At 35.7% G+C, this 25,116-nt stretch overlaps 1 protein-coding gene across 1 annotated transcript in view; it reads right to left on the bottom strand.

Moving 5' to 3' along the window:
* The window catches only part of gpc6a (glypican 6a), a 337,751-nt gene that overhangs the window by 160,308 nt on the left and 152,327 nt on the right, over positions 1-25,116 (bottom strand). Inside the window, exon 3 of the mRNA XM_088913348.1 lies at positions 13,303-13,694. Coding sequence (XP_088769474.1) covers positions 13,303-13,694 — 392 coding nt within the window. The remainder of the gene's footprint in view (positions 1-13,302; positions 13,695-25,116) is intronic.

Genomic DNA, 25,116 nt, shown 5'->3' with positions numbered 1-25,116 from the left:
CACTATCACCTAAACAACTCGTATCTGAGATGGAGGAGCATTGTGTCAATTGGGTGCTCCATGTCAGCAGCAATAACAATAGAAATACAGTATGTAACAGCTACAGTATGTGTAGAATTGAGGGCCTGAGAAGGAGACCTTTGGGATTTTTCTAAACAAAAATTTCAATCATGAAGCTCAGTGTATCCAAGATTTAGACAAAGCAAATCCTTCTGGGGTTATAAGTGAAAACATTAATGTCTACAAATGCCAGAAATAAGCCACTTGTACCAAATACTCTAATGGCATGAATCTGTAATTATAAGGTAATATTTAGTATATTTTAGTATACAGCTGCCAAGCATTGCATGATTCTCTCAACTATGCATTCCTACATTACAGCATATGTAAGCAGAGGGTGCATTTGTACAAAAGTCTTGGTTTTATGTTTCTAGTTAGGGAATATTATGTACAGTAAGCCAAATATCGATATTTCGAATCAAAATCTATGTGAGTATGGGTGAATGTTAAGCAGATGATGGTTTTTTCTTTCTCTCTTTCATGAAACATCCTGCAGTCAGCTATGTGTCTTTTCCTGATCAAAGCAACAATGTACCCAAATGGATGCACTGAACCTGCTTTAAATATTAAAGTGTAATTTAAGTACCATTGGAAAATTGCCTGCATCCTGACACTTCCTGCTTTCTCTCCAACCCCAAGCTTTTTATAGCATTGCTAGCTTTTCGCACCAAGTATTTTTTTAATGTGAATAATTCACTGAATAGCTTTACTTTTTCTTAGCTGCCTCAGGACCTCTCTATTTCTTTGATATGCCTATAATCTCTGTATACAATATAGTCATGTAATTCTAAAGCAAGCAATTCTCCCAAAAAGACACAAAAAAGCTGTTTTTATCACAAAAAAATTAAAATGACATGAAAGGGATAATATTTATGGAACATAACACGCATAATAAAATGGAACAGAGCCAAACACAAATGTTTAATTGGGCATATTATACATATTCGGCATTCATACAATGAGCATGGAATGCTTGTGGGAAGTCTGGATGATTTTTTTTTCCATTTGGTGGTGAAAATTTTAATAGGGCAGGCCTCTCTGTACATATAAATTTCTGGTGTATAATTGTGAGCACTGTTCAATATTGCAGAATATATTCTTTTCTGTTTTTTTAATGTTTCAACTATAATTTCACACACAGCCCAGACTTATATTTCAAATGCAAAAAAAAAACAACAGTGAAAGTTCAGTAAATGTCTGTAACCATCTTAGTCAAAGACATATTGTACTGAATGAAAGTCAGCTAATACAGAAATAATGTGTATCATGACAGACCACTTTTAACATTCAAAGAAACGTAATGTATAACACATCTTACAAGTAAAAAGATCCCCAGATTTGGATTAATCTAACGGTATTCTAAATGTATCAGACACAGAAGAAAACTGAAAAGATTTGATGCCTGTTTAAATTTGCTTTTCATGTTCCATAGCAGTATTATATATATCACCAATCTATGACTTTGTAATTAGTTACAATTTTGCTTGCAAAACCTGTGTCAAAGTGTTACCCATTTTAACAAACATTCATGGACTAGCCATAGATGAGCTTCACATTTTCAGCAAATTCTAACCTTTCTCCTCTACATATTACATTCATCTTCTGCTCTTTGTCTAGGTTGGACAATAGCTCTCTCTGCACATTTCTACCTGCTTTTGACAGGTATCTACTTCAGTCAAATATTTTGTTCCTTCTTTTATATTCTCTCTGCCTCGTTTCTGTCATGCTACTTTCTTACTTCACTTTCTGAAATTGCTTCCCTCCCTTATACTAACCCTTGATCCTTTCACTTTCATATTCCTCACACTTCTCAACAATATACTCTCCGCAGTCTAAAACAGTGGTTCTCAGCCTTGTCAACTGGCATTTGTTTCAGCTGGGTCCATAATCACCAGTTCTAATTGCTACCAGTAATTTATCTGCCTGCTGGTTTAGGTCTTTTTTCCGCACTCAGGGCTTGGTTTCATAAATACCCTAGTACAGTGGATTTCAGTCCTGGTCTCCTCTGTGTTCTCTTTTTTTCTCCAGCCAAGTTAATTTAAATTAAGCTAATTTATTTCAATTTTCTATTTGAAGCCCCCTTTTTTTTCAAAAAATGTTTTCAGCTCTTAAAAACTAATTGAGATTTTTAATTGGTATGAACCCTGTGCTAATTAGTGAGTTTCAGGACTGCCCTCATTCAGGTATGCAAGCTGAAATATTAAAAATTGGACTTAAGCTGAAGGAAATAGATTGACTCACTGTGTGATACAATGTCTTTCCCACCTGAATGTTCATCATAAACTGATCATGTATTGTAAGCAGTGTTCAGCCAGAAATGAGGGAACAAAATCATAATTAGAAAGTTGAGCACAGACTGCATAACATTCTGTGTTATGGAGTTGTTGCAAATAAACCACTTTAACTAAAGTATTTTTGAAACCAAGGACTATGTGCAGAAAAAAGCCTAAACCAGTATGCACTGGTTACAGGCACCTAATAACATTGGTATTTAAGTGCCCAGTTGGAAGAACAGATAGCAGTCAGGACCAAGATTAAGAACTACTGTCCTAGATCAAGGGTCATCAGGTAGATCAAATCATTATAGGCAGAACTGGACAAGTCTCCCATCCTCTTCAGGTGATGGTGCTTTAACGTGACACATATGAGACCTGCTAATTCCCAAGCTCTCCAAGACCAGGATTCGAGACCCCCTGTTCTAATCAAGTCCATTTCCTGTCTCTTGCCATCTAGTCTCCAATGCCTGTTCTTCTCTGTGCTTGCCTCCCTATGGTGCAAGCAATGACCCATGACCATCAGATCTGTCTCTAGCTTCCTTCTAGTATGCCTTTATTATTTCCCTCTCCTGCTACAGTATATCTGGCTCCTGCACTGCACTACATGACTGCTATCCTATTATAATGCACATTTTGTACTTCCACATTCATTCATTTATTATACTTCTATGTTTTTTCATGGATGAAGCTGCAAAAGTATGTGGCTGAAGCTGATACCTTGGCTTCCTTCAAGAAATGACTAGAACAGAGCCTTGGATCAATACTTGGATTTCTAACTGCAGAACGGGCCAAATAGGCCAACTGATCTCCTTTCATTTGTAAACTTTCTTATGTTCTTAATCTCCTACATTATACAATGCAAATACTATTTATACCTTGTATGTTTCTGACTGCTAGTTCCATAAGTGTATCCATAATGTCTACAGAAGGGCTACAGATGACAGAAGGCCATGTGGTTCCTCTTCAGATTAAAGAAATGGTCATTTATCACAGTGTGAAATGCAGTTTGAGAACTAGTTCAGTTCTGTACAGTATACCCATTATGTAATTATCTTAGCTTCATGTGAGGTCCTTCAGTTCACATAATGCACCACATACTGTAGGTGGTTACTGCATTCAAGTATGGGCCAAGTATATTCACTGTATGTTCAAAATATAGGAACAAGTAAAGCTTTATTCTAATGCTGAAAAGAGAAGAAAAACCTTTTCTATAATTCCTATACCAATTTTCCATATATTTTTCCTGTTTATCAGTAACATTTTAACCATCCATTTAATGGGACAATTCTTGGACATTTTCTGTATTTTTTAATTTTGTTTAAAATGTTAATCACTTGGTCTTGCCTTAAAAGCATTATTCAAAAGCATATGTTTTTCCATGTAAAAAACATTTAACATACTGCATTAATTCACATAATTATGAGCACGATTCTAGAGCCTCAACTAAGAGATTATATTACACACAGACTAGAAGAGCCACACACAGCTAAGTTTATTCTAAAAGAATGGAATCTGACACTACTTTTTGCTATCTCTCAAAGGAAAAACACCAAACACCAAAACAAAACTATAATCTTAAGAAAAATAGCTACTCTTTCCTGGCCTTATGGTTTATTAAATTTTCATCTGTTGTTTATTTTATGTTTATTTTATAAATATATAAATGTTTATTTGAATGTTTATGTAATCACCCTGTTTATTTGTAGATTGCTGATATATACTGTATATTAGTGATTCTCTTTGTTTATTGTGTTTAATAATATAAATTCTTACTAGCAGGAAAACCACATGATCCCTGAAGTTGTTATTTAAGGATTAAATGTTAATTTACTTATACTACTTTACCAAGAAATACAATTAAGTATATACAGTACAGTACATATTACATTTAGCCGTTTTTAGATAAAACTGGCTCAAAGTTTATTCATATTCTTGATGTACAGTAGATAATGGGCAATGTAACTGAAAGTGTACAATCAATATATATTGTATAAAAAAAACATTCAATGCCGTAAAGACTCATAGTATTGGACAGTGCAAAAACAAATAAGCCCAAAAGAACACCTTGGCAATCAGCATTTTATTGATTCTACTTCAATTACAGAGAGAAAGCACTTGCTATAACCCTTTAATCGATTCAGGCAATTCTTAATAGGGATTTCTGACCATTCCATCACGCAAGATCTCTACACCTTTCAGATTACATGGTTTGCGGTTGTGTACTGCCTTTTTAGTTTGTAACACAAATGTTCTATTGGATTGAGGTCTGAGGATTGTGATGCCCCTTTAACTATATGATAATATATGTCTGGTGTGCTATGAAGTGTGCTAGTGTTGCTTTTTGCAAACAACCTTGAGCTTCTTAAAGGTGTGAACCTGATTTCTGGATGAATTATCTTTATATACGATACTTTGGAATCCATCTGTTCTTCCATGCTAACAAGGCTACCAGAACTAGAGGATGCAAAACAGCCCCATTTCATCACTTCACAGAAAGGATGACATTCTTTGTCGGCATAAACTGCTGGTAAAATTGTTTTGTGTTTCATCCAATCACATCATGACCTGGGAATCAATTCGCTGCTATTTTGAAAGTTGAGTATCTCTTTCTTTAATATTGCCACAAACCTCTGCCACAGACATGAGATTTGTGTGCTTCCACTAACACCCCTTCCAGCCAGCAACAACCTTAGCTTTCCCAGGAGGTCTCCTATCCAGATACTGGCTAGGCTCACACCATAACTTCAGTAAGTTGCCAGTGTGAGCTGCAGGGTGATATATTTGAAAAAGCAAAAGTAAAGTAACATCTTGAGAATAAGTCTTGCACTATGAATGTTTGTCATACACTTCATAGTGACCACTATGGTTCAGTTGATTATTTTTACATTCCGGTTTGAAACACAAGGAAATGTAGTGTGCGGTGTTATGTAATAACTCAGAGTACTAAATTGCATTTATTTTCTTCTTCATAACTCAATTTACAAACTATTAAAGAAGTTGTCATTCAATTTACAAAGCATCTCAATTATTTCCATAAATGACACATTTAAAAACATGGTTAAGGAAAATCCAGTTCAGCAAAACAAAAATGTAGAACTGATACACTGAATAAAGTGGATTCAAGAACTTTGATGAGATTCTAAGTATGTGCAGAATCTTTTTATTTAAATGGCCATGACAAGATCCTTAAACAGAAGGATAAATAATGCTGCAAATAGTAGGCACAGAGTTTTAGTAAACTCTGTTAGTAGTAAAATCTGCCTTGACTTTGAATTTGGTGTCTAATGTCGCATCACATTAATGTCGCAAATAATAGAATAAATGTTTGCCATTTGTGTAGAGTACAAATTTTTAAAAAGTCCTGTTAAAAAGAGATGGTGGCTTTAACTAGAAAATAGTGCTTGTTGGTTTACACCTTAATGAAAATACTACCTTGCAAATAGGGCAATGGTAGAAAAAGTGAACTCAATACTGTGCAATATATACAAGATGCTTTTACAAGGCTATTCGGTTTATTGCTAAATTACACAGCATGCATTAGGAAATGGACAGGAAGTGTGTCTAATATTTTGTTTAATTCTACTCAATCAACCAAGGGGAATGTTTTCCTTTCCATTTTCACAGAAGCGAGACAGAAGCTGGCTTTTAATTAAAGTCACATTAATGTCTTCTATGCTAATGGTTTTGACCTTGGATGCAGGCCTCATTTATAAAGGACAGACAGATATATCAAATCTGGCAGAGGAAATGTAGCTTCAAGAACAGGAAAATATTAACCTCCAAAGCAGGTTAATCATTCGTATATAAACTTAAAACTCTGATGCATCATACTCCTAGGTATTGTACTCATTTTGATAATTAATTTAAAATATGTGTATATATCATCCAGGATTTCTTTACAAGAGACAGGAAGGCCCAAGAGAAAAGTACTGAAAGTTTCTGGTACAACACTTCCTGTGAGTGCCTGCTCTGTCACTGCCATTTCTAATTTAAAGGCAGGTATAACAAAAAATAAAACAATGAATTCACAATCACTAATTTTATAAGGAAGCCTAAGTATACAATAGAGAGAGAGATCCAACACCCCACCTCAGTTTGTGTTTCTATGTTTGACATGTTTTTTGTCATTTTCGTGTGGTAATATTATGAGAAATTAGCTGAGTCATCCATTACATACAGTACAACTTACACTGACGTTTGAGTACCCCAACTTTGCAGTCAAATGATTGGATGATTGCCTAATAGCACCCAAAGTCATGTTTGACCCAGCTATTAGTAAAGCACATCAAAGTCGTCCAGATGAACAGGAGAATACCTCCTGCAACTTTTGTCCTGTGCTGGTAAATTATGATTCACAGGCAATAGTGAAAACTTGCTGCTTCCTTGCGTAATTGCACAATGGCCCACACACAAAAATGCCCTACCTTTTTGCAACATGTAATGTTTGAAAGCACTGCTACCTGATAGAAATGTTAATGGACAGAAGTTGCTGCACCAAACAGAAAAAAATACAAGGCCATGATGATATACAGAAAATGGTATTACTGTACATACATGACAGAGGTTCTTTATTTCCATGCAGACTAAAACCTATGTTGGTGCTGTTAGCAATCATTACAAAAATTAGTTGTATCCCAGAAACAGTAAACAGCAAAAAAAATCTCACAAAAGCATCTCTTTCTGTATTTCTGAAATGTTAGAATTTGATAAAATGCTCTGTTAAGTGTGAAGGTGTAAAGGAATTTGCATGCTACTGTATGCTAAAAATTGATTTGGATATGTTTGATCAGGTTTTAGCATCTAATTCATTTTAATACAAAATATAACCCAAAGGAATTATGTTACAGCATATAAATCTTGTCTTTTTTGGTTATGCACACCTAAGATTGTTTAAGAAGTTCTAATCATAAAATGCTGTCAAAGAGCTGTCAGGCCCCCTTGACGTTCATCTAAACATACAGTGTATAGAGAAAAACAAATCTATCCTGAGAATCTGAACTAACTCTGCCAGTCATACTGACTTAATAATGGATAAAAATAAACAGTGTTTGATTTCAGATGTACTATAAGTGTCATGGTTTTTTTTTTATTAAATGTTAATCATGCATGAACATGGATGCTCAAATACACTGTATGAAACACTGCAATCTAAATAATTAAACATTTAATTTAAAATGTAATATTGAAAAGATAATGATAAGATATCAAAATGAATTGAAGAAAAAGTAAATTTCTCAGGCTGTAATCACAACATTACAAAATACACAGCTGGATGTGATGGTACAGGACCAGTGTGGTGATCCTCTGTGCTAACCAGAATGTGGCCTGTCCCTTACAGTTCCCTACAGCAGTTTCTTTGGTCCTGTTTTCTTTGATTGTTGATGTTTGATTTGTTTTTTCCATTCATGTGGATACTTTTATAAACATATATTCTTTTATAAATTATATTTTATTAGATGTTTTCCAGAACAAAAATGTCAAAGAAGGACAGATGAATAGGCATTGAAGAGCCTAATAGAAACATCTTTAAAAAAAGAAAGTAAATGAAATTTATTTGAACATAAAACAGTCGTTTAAAAATACCAGGTACAGCATCTACAGTTTATAAGAAAACTTCTAGATGCTTGCATCACATTTAATCCTTGTAGCAACATTTCATACTATTCTGTGAACAGAATAGATAAAATCATTATTAAAGAAAACAAAACTGCCTAATGTTTAGCCTTCACTGTGGAAACACAATGATGAGGAATTTATATTAAAGATCACAATCAGCTAACTAGATTGCGAGATATGATTTTCCCAAGCATTTAAGGGCATCTTATCGGTTTTTGTGTACCTCTGTTGGTTTCCACATATAATCACAAAACAAGTTATTTATTATAATCCTGTGCCCTGTACCCTCAAACCAAAATTGTAGCTTTAGTACAGAGATAACCACCATGCTGCACCAACAGTGCCAAAAGTATTACAGAATAAACAGAAAAAGGTCAACACTTAGAATAGGGAATAAGCAAAAATGATTAAGTGCTTTTTTTTCCTTCCAAGCAAAAACATTTTTCTACCCCTTAGCTATGTTTTCTGCATGCTTTAGGCATCACGGCACCTAAAAAGAAACCAAGGCAGCTAGACTTGGCAGTAGTTGAAATATAATCCATCATTGTCAAATTGGGTGACTATTTATTTACGCTTCTCTCAAAGTCAAATTGCTGGTTTAAACTACATCATACCAAGCTTAAAATTTAAACTGTTAAAATATCTTATATTAAAATATTTATACTGTATGACTGTATATTTAATGCTAGTATATTGTACATGCACTTTAATATACTTTTTGAAATATGGTAGGACTAGGAATAGGATATTGATCGCAACATCATTGCTACAGAATAAGTCTATAAGGATTTCGTAGCAGATACAATCTGAGCTTCTACCTTTTCAACATACACAGACAAAATTTTTAAATGAAAGACCTCCTGTCCAGCAATCAATTCAGAAATACAAAAACGGGCCTACCTTTCTGGTACATTTGTCTAAATGGCACAAGGGATATACTGTATGGTGACAGAGATACTGAAGCATGACAAGGTTAGCTGAGCCTCACTCTAGATTAATCAAAAGGACACATATTGAATCAACACACCTGCCCCCTTATGAGATGTAATAGCGATACAAGAATGCAGCTCTACAGCAAAACAGACAAAAAATTCTATGTTCAAACAGAAAATATCAAGTTTATGCCAACCAAATTAATCCTCAATCTGAAGAAAAACAAGGAGTACAGAATATCACTTATATCAATTAATCAAAAGTGAACTGCATATCAAAGTTACAGTGAGCAGTGCATACAGTAACTGCAATGTAGATATAGAAATGTAAAGCAGTAAACGAAAAATACAACATTTGCATAGTGATAAAGAAGAGGCAACAGTTTAATGTACTTGAAAGAATATAAACATGCAGTTGTATATACTGTATACTGATGGAAAACAGAAACGCAACACCTCCTCCTCCATACTCTGGCCCTCCCATCTGTGTGGAACAGGCTGAAGAGTGACTCATCCATGAAGAGGACCTGATGCCACTGCTGACGAGTCCATCGCAGCTTCTGTCTGGCCCAAGCCAGTCAGGTGTGATGTCTAGGAGGTGTGAGCAGAGACTCTGACAGGTCACCTTGCTCTAAGACCAGCAGCATAGAGCCTCACTGTCCTGTCACTGATGCGGGCATTGTGTCTGCCAGCAGTATCAGCAGCAGTACGGGTGGCAAATCTGAAATGATCTCTCAGTTGGACCAGTCTGATATGTCGATCCTGCTCTGGTGTGGTTACTCGAGGGCGACCAGATCTTGGACGATCAAATGTCCTACCGGTATGCTGAAACCTTCTCTGCAGTCGGGACACAGTGCATCGGCTTACTCTATAGTGTCTGGCAACGCTGGCACATGACATGCCTGCCTGCAGCATGCCAATGGCCCTCTCCTTTGCTTCTGGTGACATTTGAGGCATTATGGCATGCACAGAAAACTGACTAAGTGTGGCCTTTTTCTGGCAGTGACCTCAGCTTTGAATTAAGGCCTTTTTAAAGGTTACCTGATCAGGCATTGTTCCACCCGGACCTTGTTGGGTAAAAGTGCACCTAACGAGCTTTCGTGTGACTGGCAAGTTGCAATGCCTCACTGCACAAGCTGTATTGCTGGTCAGAGGGCAAATTGACAATGTTTTGTGAAAGCATAAATGTTGCATTTCTTTTTTCCATCAGTATATTTAATGCTGTTAAGAATGAAAACATACAGTATACTGTTAAAAAACCTACATATTGCAAAATGAATCTCTATAGCTTCCAAGTAGTCCCAGTGGTTTATCTTTTATCTTTCCTTTTGCACACATTTGGCCCTACAAGGGTTTTCCCCAGGCATTAAGAAGATGGAGTGTACACAGTAGCACACCACGAGCACACACTCATCAAACAGAATATTTGGGTTTGATTGACATATTCCTTTAATAGAACAAATACTGTATTATGAGACAGAAATGTATTCTTGACTTAAAAAGGCCTTCTTCCTAGTACAAAGGGTGGGCTGAGTGATGAACGCCTCTGAACCTGCCACTAAAAATACAAAAAGCCACCTGCAGTCAAAGGGAAAAAAAAGCAGGACACTTTTTCTAATCCTAGTAGCCCACAAGCCAACAAAATAAAAGACAGCTAGATGCTCATAAAGGATGCAAGTCTTCACATAAAAGTCACTGATATTGATGTAGAAAAATACATTGCCAAATGTACATTAGAAATGCTTGAATGCAATCCATGAGGTCGGTTATGTCAGAAAATATTCTGTTTGTATTTGAGCATAAAACACAAACATTGGGTGACTATGAAAACCTGAAATTAAACTTCGGGCCTATACAAAAACACATTTCTGATTAAGCTCTTGAGTTCCAACAAGTTATCTTCCCATTAAGAGCCCTACACTATTCAAAAGAGTAGTAGTGTTTCCATTCAATATGATATCTAGAATACAACTTGATATGCAAGGTCTGATCCCGATCAGAAGCTAAGCAAGGTCAGTATTGGTAATGAATGTCCACATCTATGCTTCAGTATGGTATGGAAGTATGGAAACATTGTACTGTAGGAGGAGCCATCCTTAGAATGAGATATTATACAGTACCAAGCTCCTGACTACTTGATCATTAAAATTCCCATAGCACTGTTTGGAAAAAGAAAGATGTTAACCCTGATGCCCTGACAAAATTCCATCCAGGGCAATCTGAAGTTACTTAATTCAATTGGTGAAGCAAATTCTCAGTTCTCCACTAGATCTGCTGTGTAGTGGGACTGCTGAGCGAAAGTGGCAGCTGTGTATCACCGAGGTGGGTTCTGCAGTCCAGTGGTGGATGGATTAAGTCCCTTCTTATTTGTAAAGTCCTTTGGGATCATTTGGGATAAAAGGCAATACTGTATGTACATTATACAAAATTATCTATTAATTAAATATTTATTAATATTTACCACAGAAGCTAATGTCAATAAACAGCACACATCTAATAATTATAATAATTGCTTACACTTATATAGCACTTTTCTGGACACTCCACTCAAAGCACATTACAGGTAATGGGGGCTCCCCTCCACCACCACCAATGTGCACCATCCACCTGGATGAATGTGACGGCAGCCATAGTGGGCCAGAACGGTCACCACACATCAGCTATCAGTGGAGAGGAGAGCAGAGTAATGAAGCCAATTCATAGATGGGTATTATTAGGAGGCCATGATTGGTAAGGGCCAATGGGAAATTTGGCCAGGATGCCGGGGTAACACCCCCACTCTTTTCGAGAAATGCCCTGGGATTTTCAATGACCACAGAGAGTCAGGACATTGGTTTTACGTCTCATCCAAAGGACGGCGCCTGTTTACAGTATAAGATAAGATCACTTTATTAGCCATATACAATTTCTTGCATTAGGAATTAGTCTTTTTGCATACCCTAGCTTGCTCTCCATGAGACACACAGGCACACAGACAGGGAGAGAAGCTTGGGGTCAGAGCGCAGGGTCAGCCATTGTACAGCGCCCCTGGAGCAGTTGGGGTTAAGGGCCTTGCTCAGGGGCCCAACGGAGTAGGACTCCTCTGCCGGCCGTGGAATTTGAACCGGCAACCTTCCAGCCACAAATGCAGATCCTTAGCCACGGTGCCACTGCTCCACCCCAAAGAAAACTTGTGTCGATAGCTGGATTTGAACACCCGACCTCTCGCTTATAAGTCAGTCACTTAAGCCATCATGCCACTGACACAGTCAAGTTTTTCTTTGTGGGCGTGAACCCAGATTCTGACCACAGATTAATCTGGGGTTTTGAATCCGGACTCTCACCGCCCGCAGACCAGCGCACTTCATGACGAGCCACAGTGCCCCCATCACTATACTGGGGCATTAGGACCCACATGGACTGCAGGGTGAGCACCCCCTGCTTGCCCCACTAACACCTCTTCCAGCAGAAAACTTTCCCCAGGAGGCCTCCCATCCAGGTACTGACCAGGCTCACACCTGCTTAGCATCAGTGGGTTGCCAGTTGTGAGTTGCAGAATGATATGGCTGCTACCATTTAATTGTGTTTTAATTTTTCATTACTAACAGTAAAACAGCCTCATCCCCTTGTTTGTATGTCAGAAATGAAACAAAAGAAAACCAGCAATCTGTCTGATCTTCTAGTACTGTAAGTGAAATATATGCAGCATATTTAGCTGCTTCATTATGTGGGAAAAGGAATAATTTAGAAATAGAAATGTCAAAACAGCTCTGTAAAAAAAAGGATGCAAATTAAAAATAAAAAAGACATTAACCTTATACAAGACATTTTTTGCACTTTTTGGGTATGGAAAATGATGGCAAAGATGGGCAATCAATGCAGAGGCTAATATGCTGTGCTAATATGTGTTGCAAAATATCAAAGAGTCTAAAAACACCATAACGTGTTTTACCAGCTAACAAATCAGGATGTTTCTATGTATAAACATTTTAGTTTTCTTTGGAACACTTTTTGCAAACCTAATATTAATGTGTTGGAAATGGTACTGTGCGAAAAGTGAAGCTAGACCACAAGCCGGCACAGTTTAATGAGTTCAGGGACTGCTGAAACAAGAGTGCTACCCCTTACATCGAACAAGTAATTACAACTGTAGGACACACAAAAAAGCTGCCAAAAGCATACAGCTTCCTTTATGAAGCCATCAGCAGGTGCAGAGTAATTCATAGATTAAAATCAAGCATTGGTCACAATTTGACATAGATTTTAATTAGAATTTAACACAGCTTTTAAAAGGTCTCAGCAATACAAAGCTTTTTTCTTCATTTGTATCTCTACTCTCAATTGTGAAAGAAATATATATAGTTTATATTCTTCCTCTGCAAAATGATAGAGGATCTGGGCATAAGGGTACTTGGACTACTGTCAAAAACATTCCTTACCTTGGACACTCTGTTGGCCACCTCTCTTCCGACAGTGAGCCCCTGGACAAAAGTACGAGCTGCAATAAATGCTCTAGTAACCTGAGCCTTCAGTTTTCTGGGCACATCTCCAAAAGGCTTTAGCTGGTCCGTGTATTTGCTAATACATTCCAAGTACTCATCCGTGAAATGATACTGTGAGTTCAAAAGCTGAAACATTCGCTCCAGCAGCCGAGCCCAGAAATCATTCAGCATCTCTTCTAGATTCACATTCCCGCCTGTGTAGTATCTCTTCAGCTCAGTGAAGAGGTCCATGAACACTTCAGAGTTCTGCATGTACAGCTTGCCGTAAGTCCGCACAAACATATCATTTAGGGACTTCTCAGTGTTTTCCAGGAGCTCCAGGAAAAACTCTGAAAACACAACAACAAAAACATATATTTAAAATGGAATTATGACTTTAATCACTACAAACTGGAATACTGTATTTTCATAAATTGAAAATAATACAAATTGGGCAAATACTCCACTCAATTTATTGAGAATAGCAAATGAAGAAAACTTTGGATTCCAAATTTGTTACAAAAATAAATCCTAATATCAGTTTCTTTTGTTTTCAGTAAAAAAAAAACCATGTAGTATGGGATTGGCATTTCTGCAAGATTGTTGTACCCTTTTATGGCAATTAAATCATAGGTTCTTACAATAAATGAGTGAGTGAGAGAGATGGCAAGCTTCTTTTTAGGCCAGATGTCTACTGAGGCACACAGTTTAAGTCTTGCCATTTACTCCTGGATATCACAACTCAAGTGTGTACTCCTACAGTATATGGATCTGAAATTTCAAACTGTCGCTTGCTGCCCATCTACAATACACAGCATTTCAAGCAAAGTACTTAGCAAAGCAATGCATAGTCCCTGAGTCCTTTAAGTTGATTTGAAAAGACAGCATTATCCCCAATCGTTAAGTCATACTGCCAGTAATGCACAGCAAGTACTGAAAAATGTCATTAGAAATTTCTCATCTTCAGATTATACACAGGGGCTAATATCTGATTATTAATTTTACGTCTCTGGATAACTATAAATAATTGATCAACCAAAATACCATAACCACTGCTACTCTTTTTAATAGTTAATTAAACAGTTTTCTAGCTGATTAAAACAAAATATTTAACATTGTTAATCACTATTTGTCAGCATAATATGAAGCTTCGATACAATTATTATTTTTGAAAATTTTTCTCTAGATATGTTAAACTAATTATAAGAAAAGGATGATTTTTATAGATGATAGGACAGAAAAATTACCCTGGCAAGCTTAAAAGTAGACCCCTTTACACAGCATCCATTTACAGTATGTTACAGTATGTCAGGGATCCCTCGAACAGAATGAAACATATGTGAAGCAGATAAAATAACAATGTTATCTTGTAAATAACAAATAAAAAAATAATGATAATAAGATTTGCACAACAAACTCTGACATTTACGATTTCTTCACCAAGACTAAAATAGTTAAGAAAGGAAAAAGAACTATGGTCATATACTGTAGGAAGGAGGCGAAAGCTACAATACTTGTGAGTACACTAGGTATCTTCATGGGTGGTTTGTATTATTTATACACAAGCTGTTTCATATGAAATGAGTCATGTTTACTTTATTGGTTTATTGTCTTAGCAAGCAGCTAGTACCACCATGCTAAGCATACATAACGGTAAATGACATGCAACTCAAACAGCTTATATTCAGAGCTGTCTTGTTAACAAGATTTTACACCCCAATGTGTACCACATATAAATACAGAAAATAACAAATACTGTATATCTGTTGTGTGGGACTATCAATTTATTTTCTTGTTTTTTGCAAATAAAAGTGGTACAATACATACAATAAATTGTTTGCCTTTTAATGACACTCAAAGGACCAACCTTTTCAGGATTTAAGGACTGAGCAACATTTGTGTTTGACAGCTATAACCTAGAACTGTAGGAGTTTAATACATATTCTTAAACAAAAATGTACTTTTGACTTCAGTGCATATCTCCTGTGATTAAGTGAGCTCTCATTTTGAGTAATGGAATAATTCAACTGAAAGAACAAACACAAGCTTCCTTAAGTAATGGTTATTTCTTTAACCTAGCAATGCTTGGTTGCATATTGTCTGTACATCATACTACACATACTAAAGGAATACATAAAATGTTCAAGTTTTCATTTAGATACAGTACTACTGTTAAAAAACAACAAAACAGAAAACGAATTTTCATAGTACTCAGACAGGTCTATATCCTTTATGCCAGCTGTAGTTACTATTCTTGAATTCAGCTTACAATTTATTCGTGTAATCAACTCATAATTTAACTTTTTTTGCTTTCTAACATTAAAACACATTTGAAGATGGCTCCACAGACAAACCATATATTTTCTACTTTTGAATGTGAAATTAATCTCCTATGAAGCACACTCTTGCAGTTTCCCACTTAGACCTTTTCTAATATTTAAATTAACTGTAATAGAGATGTTCATCACAACCATTAGCTAGTTTAATAGATTTTTATGTTTATACAGAGAAGGACCTCAGTTCTAAATCTTTTTTTTTTATTAAAGTGCATAACTTCAGTGACTCTTACTTGAAATAAATAACTTTCTGAGAACTGCTGAATGAAAATTCATAATGTCACACAGGTAGTTTTTTCTTTGAAATTTTTAAATGTCTGAGACAAAATTATATCTATAATTTTCAAAAGAAAGCTGCTACCCGAAGCCTATATTTTACTATATGTTTACTCTAAATCAAATAACCCTTACAATACATGTCCAAGGCACAATCCCTGAAGTACAAGTGTGGGACTGTTAAAAATAACTATAAATTAATTTTGGCTCTTGTATATTGCTGTACAAAGGATTCTTTGATTGTTAAGAAGGCTACTGTAAGCTTTTCACATTGGCTAAATTAATCAATTGTCTAGATCTAGAGTTATTTTTTCACTGTAGTACGATGTACACCAACAATCATAATATGTTAATTGACACCCCTTTCATCCAGGGATATATTAATGTATAAAATTAAAATGAAATTATAGTGAATGATTAAGAGCAGAATAAGAATTTGTATGTTTTGACAGTAATTAAATTAAAAAAGAAACAAAAGGAGAAATAAAAGATTAATTTCTAACACTAACTGGGTTTCATTCATATAAGCTACAATTTTTTAACTCTACAGAGTATTCCTAATTATAATGTCATATATCTACAATAAATGAGGAAAAGGCAAGAAGAAAAACCATAATATTTGCTGTATTGGCATCATACAGCAAATACATCATACAGCTTCTTGTGAAAAACAAAACAAATGTTTTGTTTTTTCTAGGATGCTAGGTGTAGGAAAACAGGAATCCAAGCTTGTCAATGGCTCTCTGGCATGTTTTACCCAGTACATCATCTCTCGGCTTCTGTTCTGTCCCTGCTGCAATACTCAGCCAAACACAAAATGGCATCCACATCTGTTCTGATGGATGAAGTGGTCACTTCCACAGAATCAGACATGGGGTGGAGGGAAGATAATAAAATTCAAATAAGTTCATATCAGAGAGCAGCTTAATCTCATAAAAGTCATTTAATAATGAAACCCAAGTTTAATTGAAAATGGTGTTATGGAGGAAAGCTTTGTGACACTGGATACTAAATTACTTGTGACCTGCCTAGTTGCTCTAATTGTCCTATGGTGGTTTTAAAGTGTACCTCTGATATACAATCAATAAAAAATGGGTTGAGAAAACAAAGCAATAAACTGCAAATTTTAGTCACACACAGACTGCAGTTCAATATACTGTATGTGTAGAATTATCTAATCAATTTCTCTCTGTTTTGTATCTGAAGCAATATATCCTTTAATGCATGACTTGAAAAATTTAGTTTTTCCCCCAAAAAAGCACCGAAACATACATCTCAATTAAGTGTAATGCAAATATTATTTAGGCCAATTTATTTTAAATGGTGTATTATTAAAGCGTGAAGAACCCATTAAAATTTTTCACATTTGCAAAGTTAATTGAGTTTACCCTAAACCCAAAATTACAAGATGAATTTTGTGCTACCTACTTACACTTCTGCTTCTACTGTTTACAAAACTACAATACAGTGATGTTAGTTAGCCATTTTCATGTATCACATATTCAGAAATATGTGTATAGTTGTGTATTACAAAACATATACAGTATATGTATATACCATAATACACACATCTTATAAATATGGATTTTCTTGATCAAGTGTACTTTACAGTACATCATATAAAAAAATAAAAACATAAAAAATTGCCTGAATACTACTCTTCTAACGCTTTCATAAAAGGAAACCCATTTATCCTAATTTCCCTAACATACTCTGATTCAACTACCAATTAATAGACCCTTAATTTTCACAGTAAAGTGAGTGGGAATTGATTAAAAGCTAAATGATTCTAAGGTGCTTATTAGCTCTTGGAAATGCCGCAGAAACTAATTGATTTAGAAACACATCCTAGTGGACTCCAAACATGAGATAAAATGACATTTCTAAAACATGATCTCTGATGCAGTACCATACTGAATCTGATCAGGTATATCAAATGTTCTCATTAAAAGGAATAACATCCCCACACTACTACTTTTCATTTCAAAACTGCCAAGAGGCCCATGATTACATCTTCGTTTATTAACTAATACCATCATTGAAGCTTTTTTTTAATTAACAAAAAGTTTAAGCCTTTTTACTTTGAATTTTTGTTGGATAAGTCCTCATTTTTTGCTAACAATGTTTCTAGTAAAACCCTTCGGTGAAAATATATTCCCATGCTGCTATTAGATCCAAATAATCTGGACTTTGTTGTTAATTAAAATAGTCTATTGATTCAGACTGGTTTTGTTACCATGCTTGTGTCCCATTAGTAAAACCAATTATTAAACTAATTACTTCATTTAACGGCATTTCATTTCAACTATGTCTTATAGTGTAAATTCAAAGATTTTCTAAGGACAAAAAAACAGACTCATTTAATAACTACTGTAAATCTGCTAAAAACTATCTGTGAGCACAAATTAATTGACAATATGTTACATACACAAAAATTAAAGAATTAAAATTCAATAAGCTTTTAAAACCATAAATTTCCTTTACATACAGTATTTTATAGCATTTGAAGCCATTTTTATTTACTTCATGATATATTTCTTTCAACATGCTGATAACCAACGCCACTTTACAAGTTTCTTGAATTCATGAATTATATTGATGGCAATACCTTTTACCCCTAATTATTAACTATACCATGCTAATTGATTTTCTTTTTGAGTATGCTACAGTACTATACCATGCTGTGATATGCCTGTAGAACATATAGTACTAGCTTACAAATCTGATTTACCTGTTTTAATTCCACTGCAGTGACGCCACTGACAGAGAGAAAAATCTTTGGTAATGTTCTGGCAGGAACGTCACAATGAGGAGCATACAGTATGGAGTCCATCCATCCACAATCACTACACTCCAGAAGCACTGCGTATTTGAAAGTAAATACACACGACTGACACTACAGTACATCCAGTCAACCTTACATAAAATTTCATAATCAGAGGGTGCACCTGAGAGATCCATTAATAATCGTAATAATTATGTCAGCAAACAAAATTAGGTGTCCTAAAAGACCCCAAAATCTACAAAAAGCATTACAGAAAGAAATGTCATGATTCTATATCAGAAGACTATTGCAATTTATACAGTACATCTACACAGCGGACAGCCCTCTGAATATAGACTAAAGGTGGGTTTCCAGTGAAACCAGACGCTGCTTCTAATTCAATTATTCAAATGCATGTGAGAACATAAGAAATCATTAAAAGATTTACTGAAGTTTGTGTAAAGGAATGGAATATTTTGATGGTGATAACATTAGATTGCCATCCACTGCTAAATACATGCTTAGATCTACCAGTTGTCTTATAGGCTGAACAGAGGAACACCCCTGGCAATGTCTCTTCCAGCCAAAAGTCACATTATGTGGATGCTTGTGGTCATGTAATGGTGAACAACAAGCTACTGTCGAAATCACATGCTACACGTGAACTGCTTTGGCCATCCATCATCCTGTAGACTGCCCCAATCTATAGGAAGTGCTCTAAGTGAATTTCTAAGCACTATTCATTATTTACTTTGACTTAGGCTACAGTATAAGCAAAGCATAATCTCTGGAAGAGATTAATTTACTTTAAGCCTGGAATATTCTGTATGTTTTAAAAATAATGAATGTGCTGAAATAAGTATGTCTTGATATCTGATATGAACTAAACAGTATATACAAATCACCTGGTTAAAAAATGCTTCTTTTAAGTATGATTCCTAAAAATAAATCACTCAGATACATTTTGTAAAAACTAGGATTTAACCTAACCAATCTATCACAAGAAAGGAACAGTATTTTTAATTGAACCAAAGTGAAAGATATAACATAAAAATAGAAGCTACTACAGATGCAGCCATTCAAAATGCGCGGGCTATACTTCATTATTTTGCGGTGCGCTTTACGCATTCTACCGCGAGTTACCGTAAATTCTCCTATAATACTGCAAGCAAAATAGTAGTATCCGGAATTTCCGCAAGGTGGAGCTAATAAAGCTGAACCTCTCATGTTTGAGCTGTCGCCATCAAAGTCTTTAACGAAGATATTACTAATAGTATTAATAATGAATGACCTTGGACAAGCTGTAAACTCAAAGCATTGCCCTGGTCCACATTCTTTTTTTCATTGACCGTCTTTGTAAAAGTAACACCACAGCATTTCACAATCACGCATTTGTTTCCAATCATGCAAAGTACAGTAATTTTTGAGAATCGATTCACCATGCCTTTCACATGCTCATAAAAGAGATTGATTTAGGAACATAAACATATTATCGTATGCAAACTGTACTGTAAACAGTATGTATATGTATATATAATGTCTTAACTGTGCCCGTTTAAGTATTGAATATTTATATGGAATTTTGCCACTGAAGGAAATCTTAGTACCTGAGCATAAAAAGAATAGGAGCATACTGTAACGCGTGTGAAGGCCATAAACGATATTAATTTTGGAACTTAAACATACAGTATATGGCTGGTCTCGGTACTTTAAAGAAAACATACACACCGGTATTCCATTTCTCCCTAAACATTTTAAGCATTGAAGTCTTTAACTAACGTGATACCGGAGTCAACAAGCATACTTTTAGAATTTGATTAAAAGGGAATATAATATGGAATCGCGTATCTAAAGAAATTAATAACAATATAATTATATTCATGTACCGCAACACAAGAATAGTACACGCTGTACATTGTCTGTTGATAATGTTTCTGTAGTGCTTTTTCAGCACTCTGCATGTGACCTTGCTGGTGGTGCAGTGGGTTAGGTTCCTGACTCCCACGTCACACGGTCTGTGATCGAATCCTGCTGGAGCCATGAATTTCCTTTAACAAACATTTCTTTGAAAAAATGAAACGTTTCCCTGAGTCAGAGATTAAATAAAACCTCACCCTCACCAAACAAATTTATATTTCTAAATATCACAACATGATCGAATTTAAGTCATTTTAATAACAATGAATAGTCACCTAGGCGTTACAATATAAACATTTATATTGATTTAAATTGCGTTTTGATTTAAATCGCAAACGCGGGTTTAAATATATGTGTTTTTTGATTCACAATCAGACAAATGCAACATAAATTGATATCTTTGTCTTCTAAGTATCTTAATAAACTTTCAGCATAGCTTTCTCCCCATTTAGATTTATTTTTCTTGGGATCTTGGGATCAAACGTGGAAAGATTAGATTGTAATCGTTTTTATTTTTTAAATACATTTTAGAAAAGTGTAATCTATACTAAAAATCTGTACACCACCTGCTATAAAGATATATATTGTAATACTTTCGAGTTCGGATAGGACAGACACGAGAACTCAGACTTGCGGAGTTAAAGCAAGTTAAAGCCTTGATTTTATATATCACCTTTAAAAGTGGCATCTCAAAGCAAAGTAAATACCCAACACTGATTGTACCCATCTGTCATGTTAATAAAGCACCTTGAATTGAATTGAGGGAGAGAGGGGGGGAGGGCGAGCGAGAGAGCCAGGACAGACAGGCAAATAAGATACACTCCACAGACATTCACAACAGCGACATATCATAAAACGTTTGCACATATAGTTAAGTTATTACTTGGTTTTCAAAGTGCAATGAAATACAATATTGTTGTTGTTGCTGTTATTGCTGTTTTTATCCTGTAAGGTGTTTTGAGAAGCCACCTTTAAAGGCGATATATAAAAGCGCTGATTCTTATGGAATGTGTTCTGCCGGGGATTCAAAAATTTTTAATTTTTTTTTAATCGCGTATCTAAGGAAATAGCAGTATAACCTTGTTCATGCACAAACAGTGGCATGTTACATTATTAATTTGGGTGTCTCCTCTTGCCAGAAAGCTCTAAATTGCATTTTGAGTGCGGTTTTTGGCTTTTTTTAAATTGCAACCCATAAAGCTGATACTGTTTAGACTTTGAATTATTTTAAACTGTATTACAGCAGCACAATGGACAATGCAACGTAAATTGCAAAAATGCACTTGGAATCTGTCCAAGCCCTACTTTGTCAGGCATTTTCTTTTACTGCAACGGACATAAAAACTCTCTTGCTTTTAACAGAGCGTTTCATAATTTCTAACTACGGAAATTATTTAAACTGTGACACTTATCATTCAACCAGAGCTCGAAATATCACAAGGATCCCCAAGAGCACAGCAAAGACTGTATTAAAAGAATCACGTATCTAAAGAAATTAATAAGATATAATTATATTTGTGTACTGCGACAGGGCTGTGTAGGGCTGTTTCACCTCTCTCTTCATGTGACTCTATTCAAAAGCCATTTAGCAAAGAGGGGATGAGAAGAGTGACAAACTAGTATACTTTAGATCTTTTTTTCTGAACCGGGGAAAATCTGATCATGTTTCTCTATAACAATAATAAAAAACATTGCCACACCAGGACTGTTAAACCAACGCATTAGCACGTCAAAGCCCATTGAGGAGCCGGGCGCAATAATTGTTTTGTCCCTTGATTTACTGATCTGCATTAATTACAGAAATCGAGTTCCTGCTCTTTGCAGACGACCTGGTCCTGCTGTCGCCCACAGAACAGAGGCTGCGGCAGAACCTGGCACTGCTGGAGCAGCACTGTCAGACCTGGGCGCTGACAGTCAATCTGGACAAGACCAGAGTTATGGTTTTCCAGAAAAAAAGCCAGACCTCAGGGAAACTGGTACAAATTCACACTTAACAACAACACATTAACACCTAACAACGGGAGCAGGGCCGAATTAGGCCAGTACCCACTATTGTTAAACATACAGAAAAGAATATTAAAGTATTGGCTTTAGTATTAGCCATACAGAACATTAAAGTGCCCCTTTCCATTCAGCGGGTGTCTGAGCCACTGTGTCCTATCTTCTGACAGTCGCTGTTGTGAATGTCTGTAGAATGTATCTTATTTTTAGTACTATATTTCTATATTATATTCCCTATTAATCAAACTCTAAGAGTATGTATCGGCTTGTCCCCCCCTCCCGCCCCTCTCTGTGTACAGTAGAGCCTCCTGTCCAGCCAGCACTTGTCCACAGACATTCACAACAGCGACATATCATAAAACGTTTGCACATATTGTTAAATTATTAATTGTTTTTCAGGAAGTTAAAAAAAAACACTTGAATTACTTATCCAGTCTCTCGAAATAAAGTTATTTTTCAAGCAATGCAACAAACGTCGGGCAAAGTGTTTTTTTTAATCCAACATTAACAGCCACATCTTAAATCTTGTCAGTCAGCTCTTTTTTCTCTATTTGAATTGTGGCGATTCAAACAACCTGGGATAACAAGTGGTCTCAAAGTCACCGAGCTCACAGAGCTTCAACAACAGTTGACAATTCCCTTAGTCCTCCCTTAGTCTTCCTGAAATTGTCAAAGGACAGCCCAAAAAAACAGACAATATACAGGGGGGGGAGGGCAAGCGAGAGAAAGAGTTTTTTACCCTCTGTCAAAAAAACCCAAATCACCAGGGGCAGAGACTCTGGGGGGATCATTGTATGGTACAGAACGGAGCTCAGTCAATCCAAACAAGTTCAGTAGTAAAGAGAGAAAAGTCAACAATTGATTTAAGGACGATCTGTCAAAGTGCAATGAAATACAATATTGTTGTTGTTGCTGTTATTGTTGTTTTTATCCTGTAAAGCGTTTTGAGAAGCCACCTTTAAAGGCGATATATAAAAGCGCTGATTCTTATGGAATGTGTTCCGCCGGGGATTCAAAAATGTTTTTTTTTTAATCGCGTATCTAAATAGACTTTGAATTATTTTAAACTGTATTACAGCAGCACAATGGACAATGCAACGTAAATTGCAAAAATGCACTTGGAATCTGTCCAAGCCCTACTCTGTCAGGCATTTTCTTTTACTGTAACGGACACAAAAACTCCCTTGCTTTTAACAGAGCGTTTCATAATTTCCAACTACGAAAATTATTTAAACTGCGACACTTATCATTCAACCAGAGCTCGAAATATCGCAAGGATCCTCTAGAGCACAGCAAAGACTGTATTAAAAGTATACTAGTTAAAGGTGATATGTAAAATAAAGTTTTTTATTATTGTTATAGAGAAACATGATCAGATTTTCCCTGGTTCAGAAAAAAAGACGATTAAAATCTGTAATCTTTCCACTTGTATGTCATCGGAAAATACAAGAAGTTTCTGCTTTGTGTAAGGATGGTATCAAAAAGTAATCTAAGTGGTGAGAAAGCTGTGCTCCTCAAAGCGCTTTACAGGATAAAAACACTAACAACAATAGTGTTATGCTGGGCAAATGATTTTTTTATAGAAATTCAAAATGAGATATAATGATGTGTTCCGGCTTAGACATTAACGAGTACAACCCCCCTCTCTGTGGGAGTGCTGGCTGTGACGAATTAAACCGGTTTCACAGATATTTTCAAAGTAGAAGGGGGAGAGATTTCCAGCGAAAGACACCTCCCCCCTCCAAAACCAAGGAAGTACAGTACTTACTAGTTAAGAAAGCTAGGCTCCTCAATGAAATCGCTTTAACATGCTAATGCGTTGGTGTAACAGTCCGGGCGTGGCAAGCTTCTAATGTCAACTCGACTCGATTGGAAGACAATGAACATATTCTAGCCCTAAATGAATTAACAGCAAACATGGTTTACATAAAATACATTTTTCCAAGAAAGTTTATAATAATACGATCTATAGTTGAAATCTGAGCCTAAATAAAAAGAAAAAGCATTTTCAGAGAGCCATTATGCTGTGTTTATGTAGAATAAGTGATTAGGTTTATGAGCAATCTAATTACTTATTCGTTTAAAACGCTATATAAAATAAAGTTTATTATTAATTTGCTGGACAGACCGGTGAACATTATTATGCATAAGACAAAGAACGATCCTGATCAGTTTAGAAATCTGTGTACGCTGTAAGGTTTTTACTTCTTAAACTTTTAAAATACACGTTTCGAATAGAAAGAAATCCTCTTCCTGGTACAGTATGTACGTATAGCAAACCAGCACGTCTTTTTCTCCAATCAGAGGGGTGTCAGATGGTGTCAGCCAATCACCATTCTGAAGCCCTACCATAATCTCTGGTATGGGGAGACCCCAGAATTCTGTCCCATAGTTTAGACAGATGATAGATACTTTTATTGATCCTGTGAGGGAAATAAAGTAAATCATTTTCATTTTAGGAAATTATTAAACGCTCGG

Source organism: Atractosteus spatula, chromosome 4 (assembly GCF_055471065.1).
Source record: "Atractosteus spatula isolate fAtrSpa1 chromosome 4, fAtrSpa1.hap1, whole genome shotgun sequence".
In the NCBI taxonomy this organism is placed as follows: domain Eukaryota; kingdom Metazoa; phylum Chordata; class Actinopteri; order Semionotiformes; family Lepisosteidae; genus Atractosteus; species Atractosteus spatula.
The sequence above is the reverse complement of the archived record's forward strand: the minus strand, read 5'-3'. Positions and strand labels throughout refer to the sequence as shown.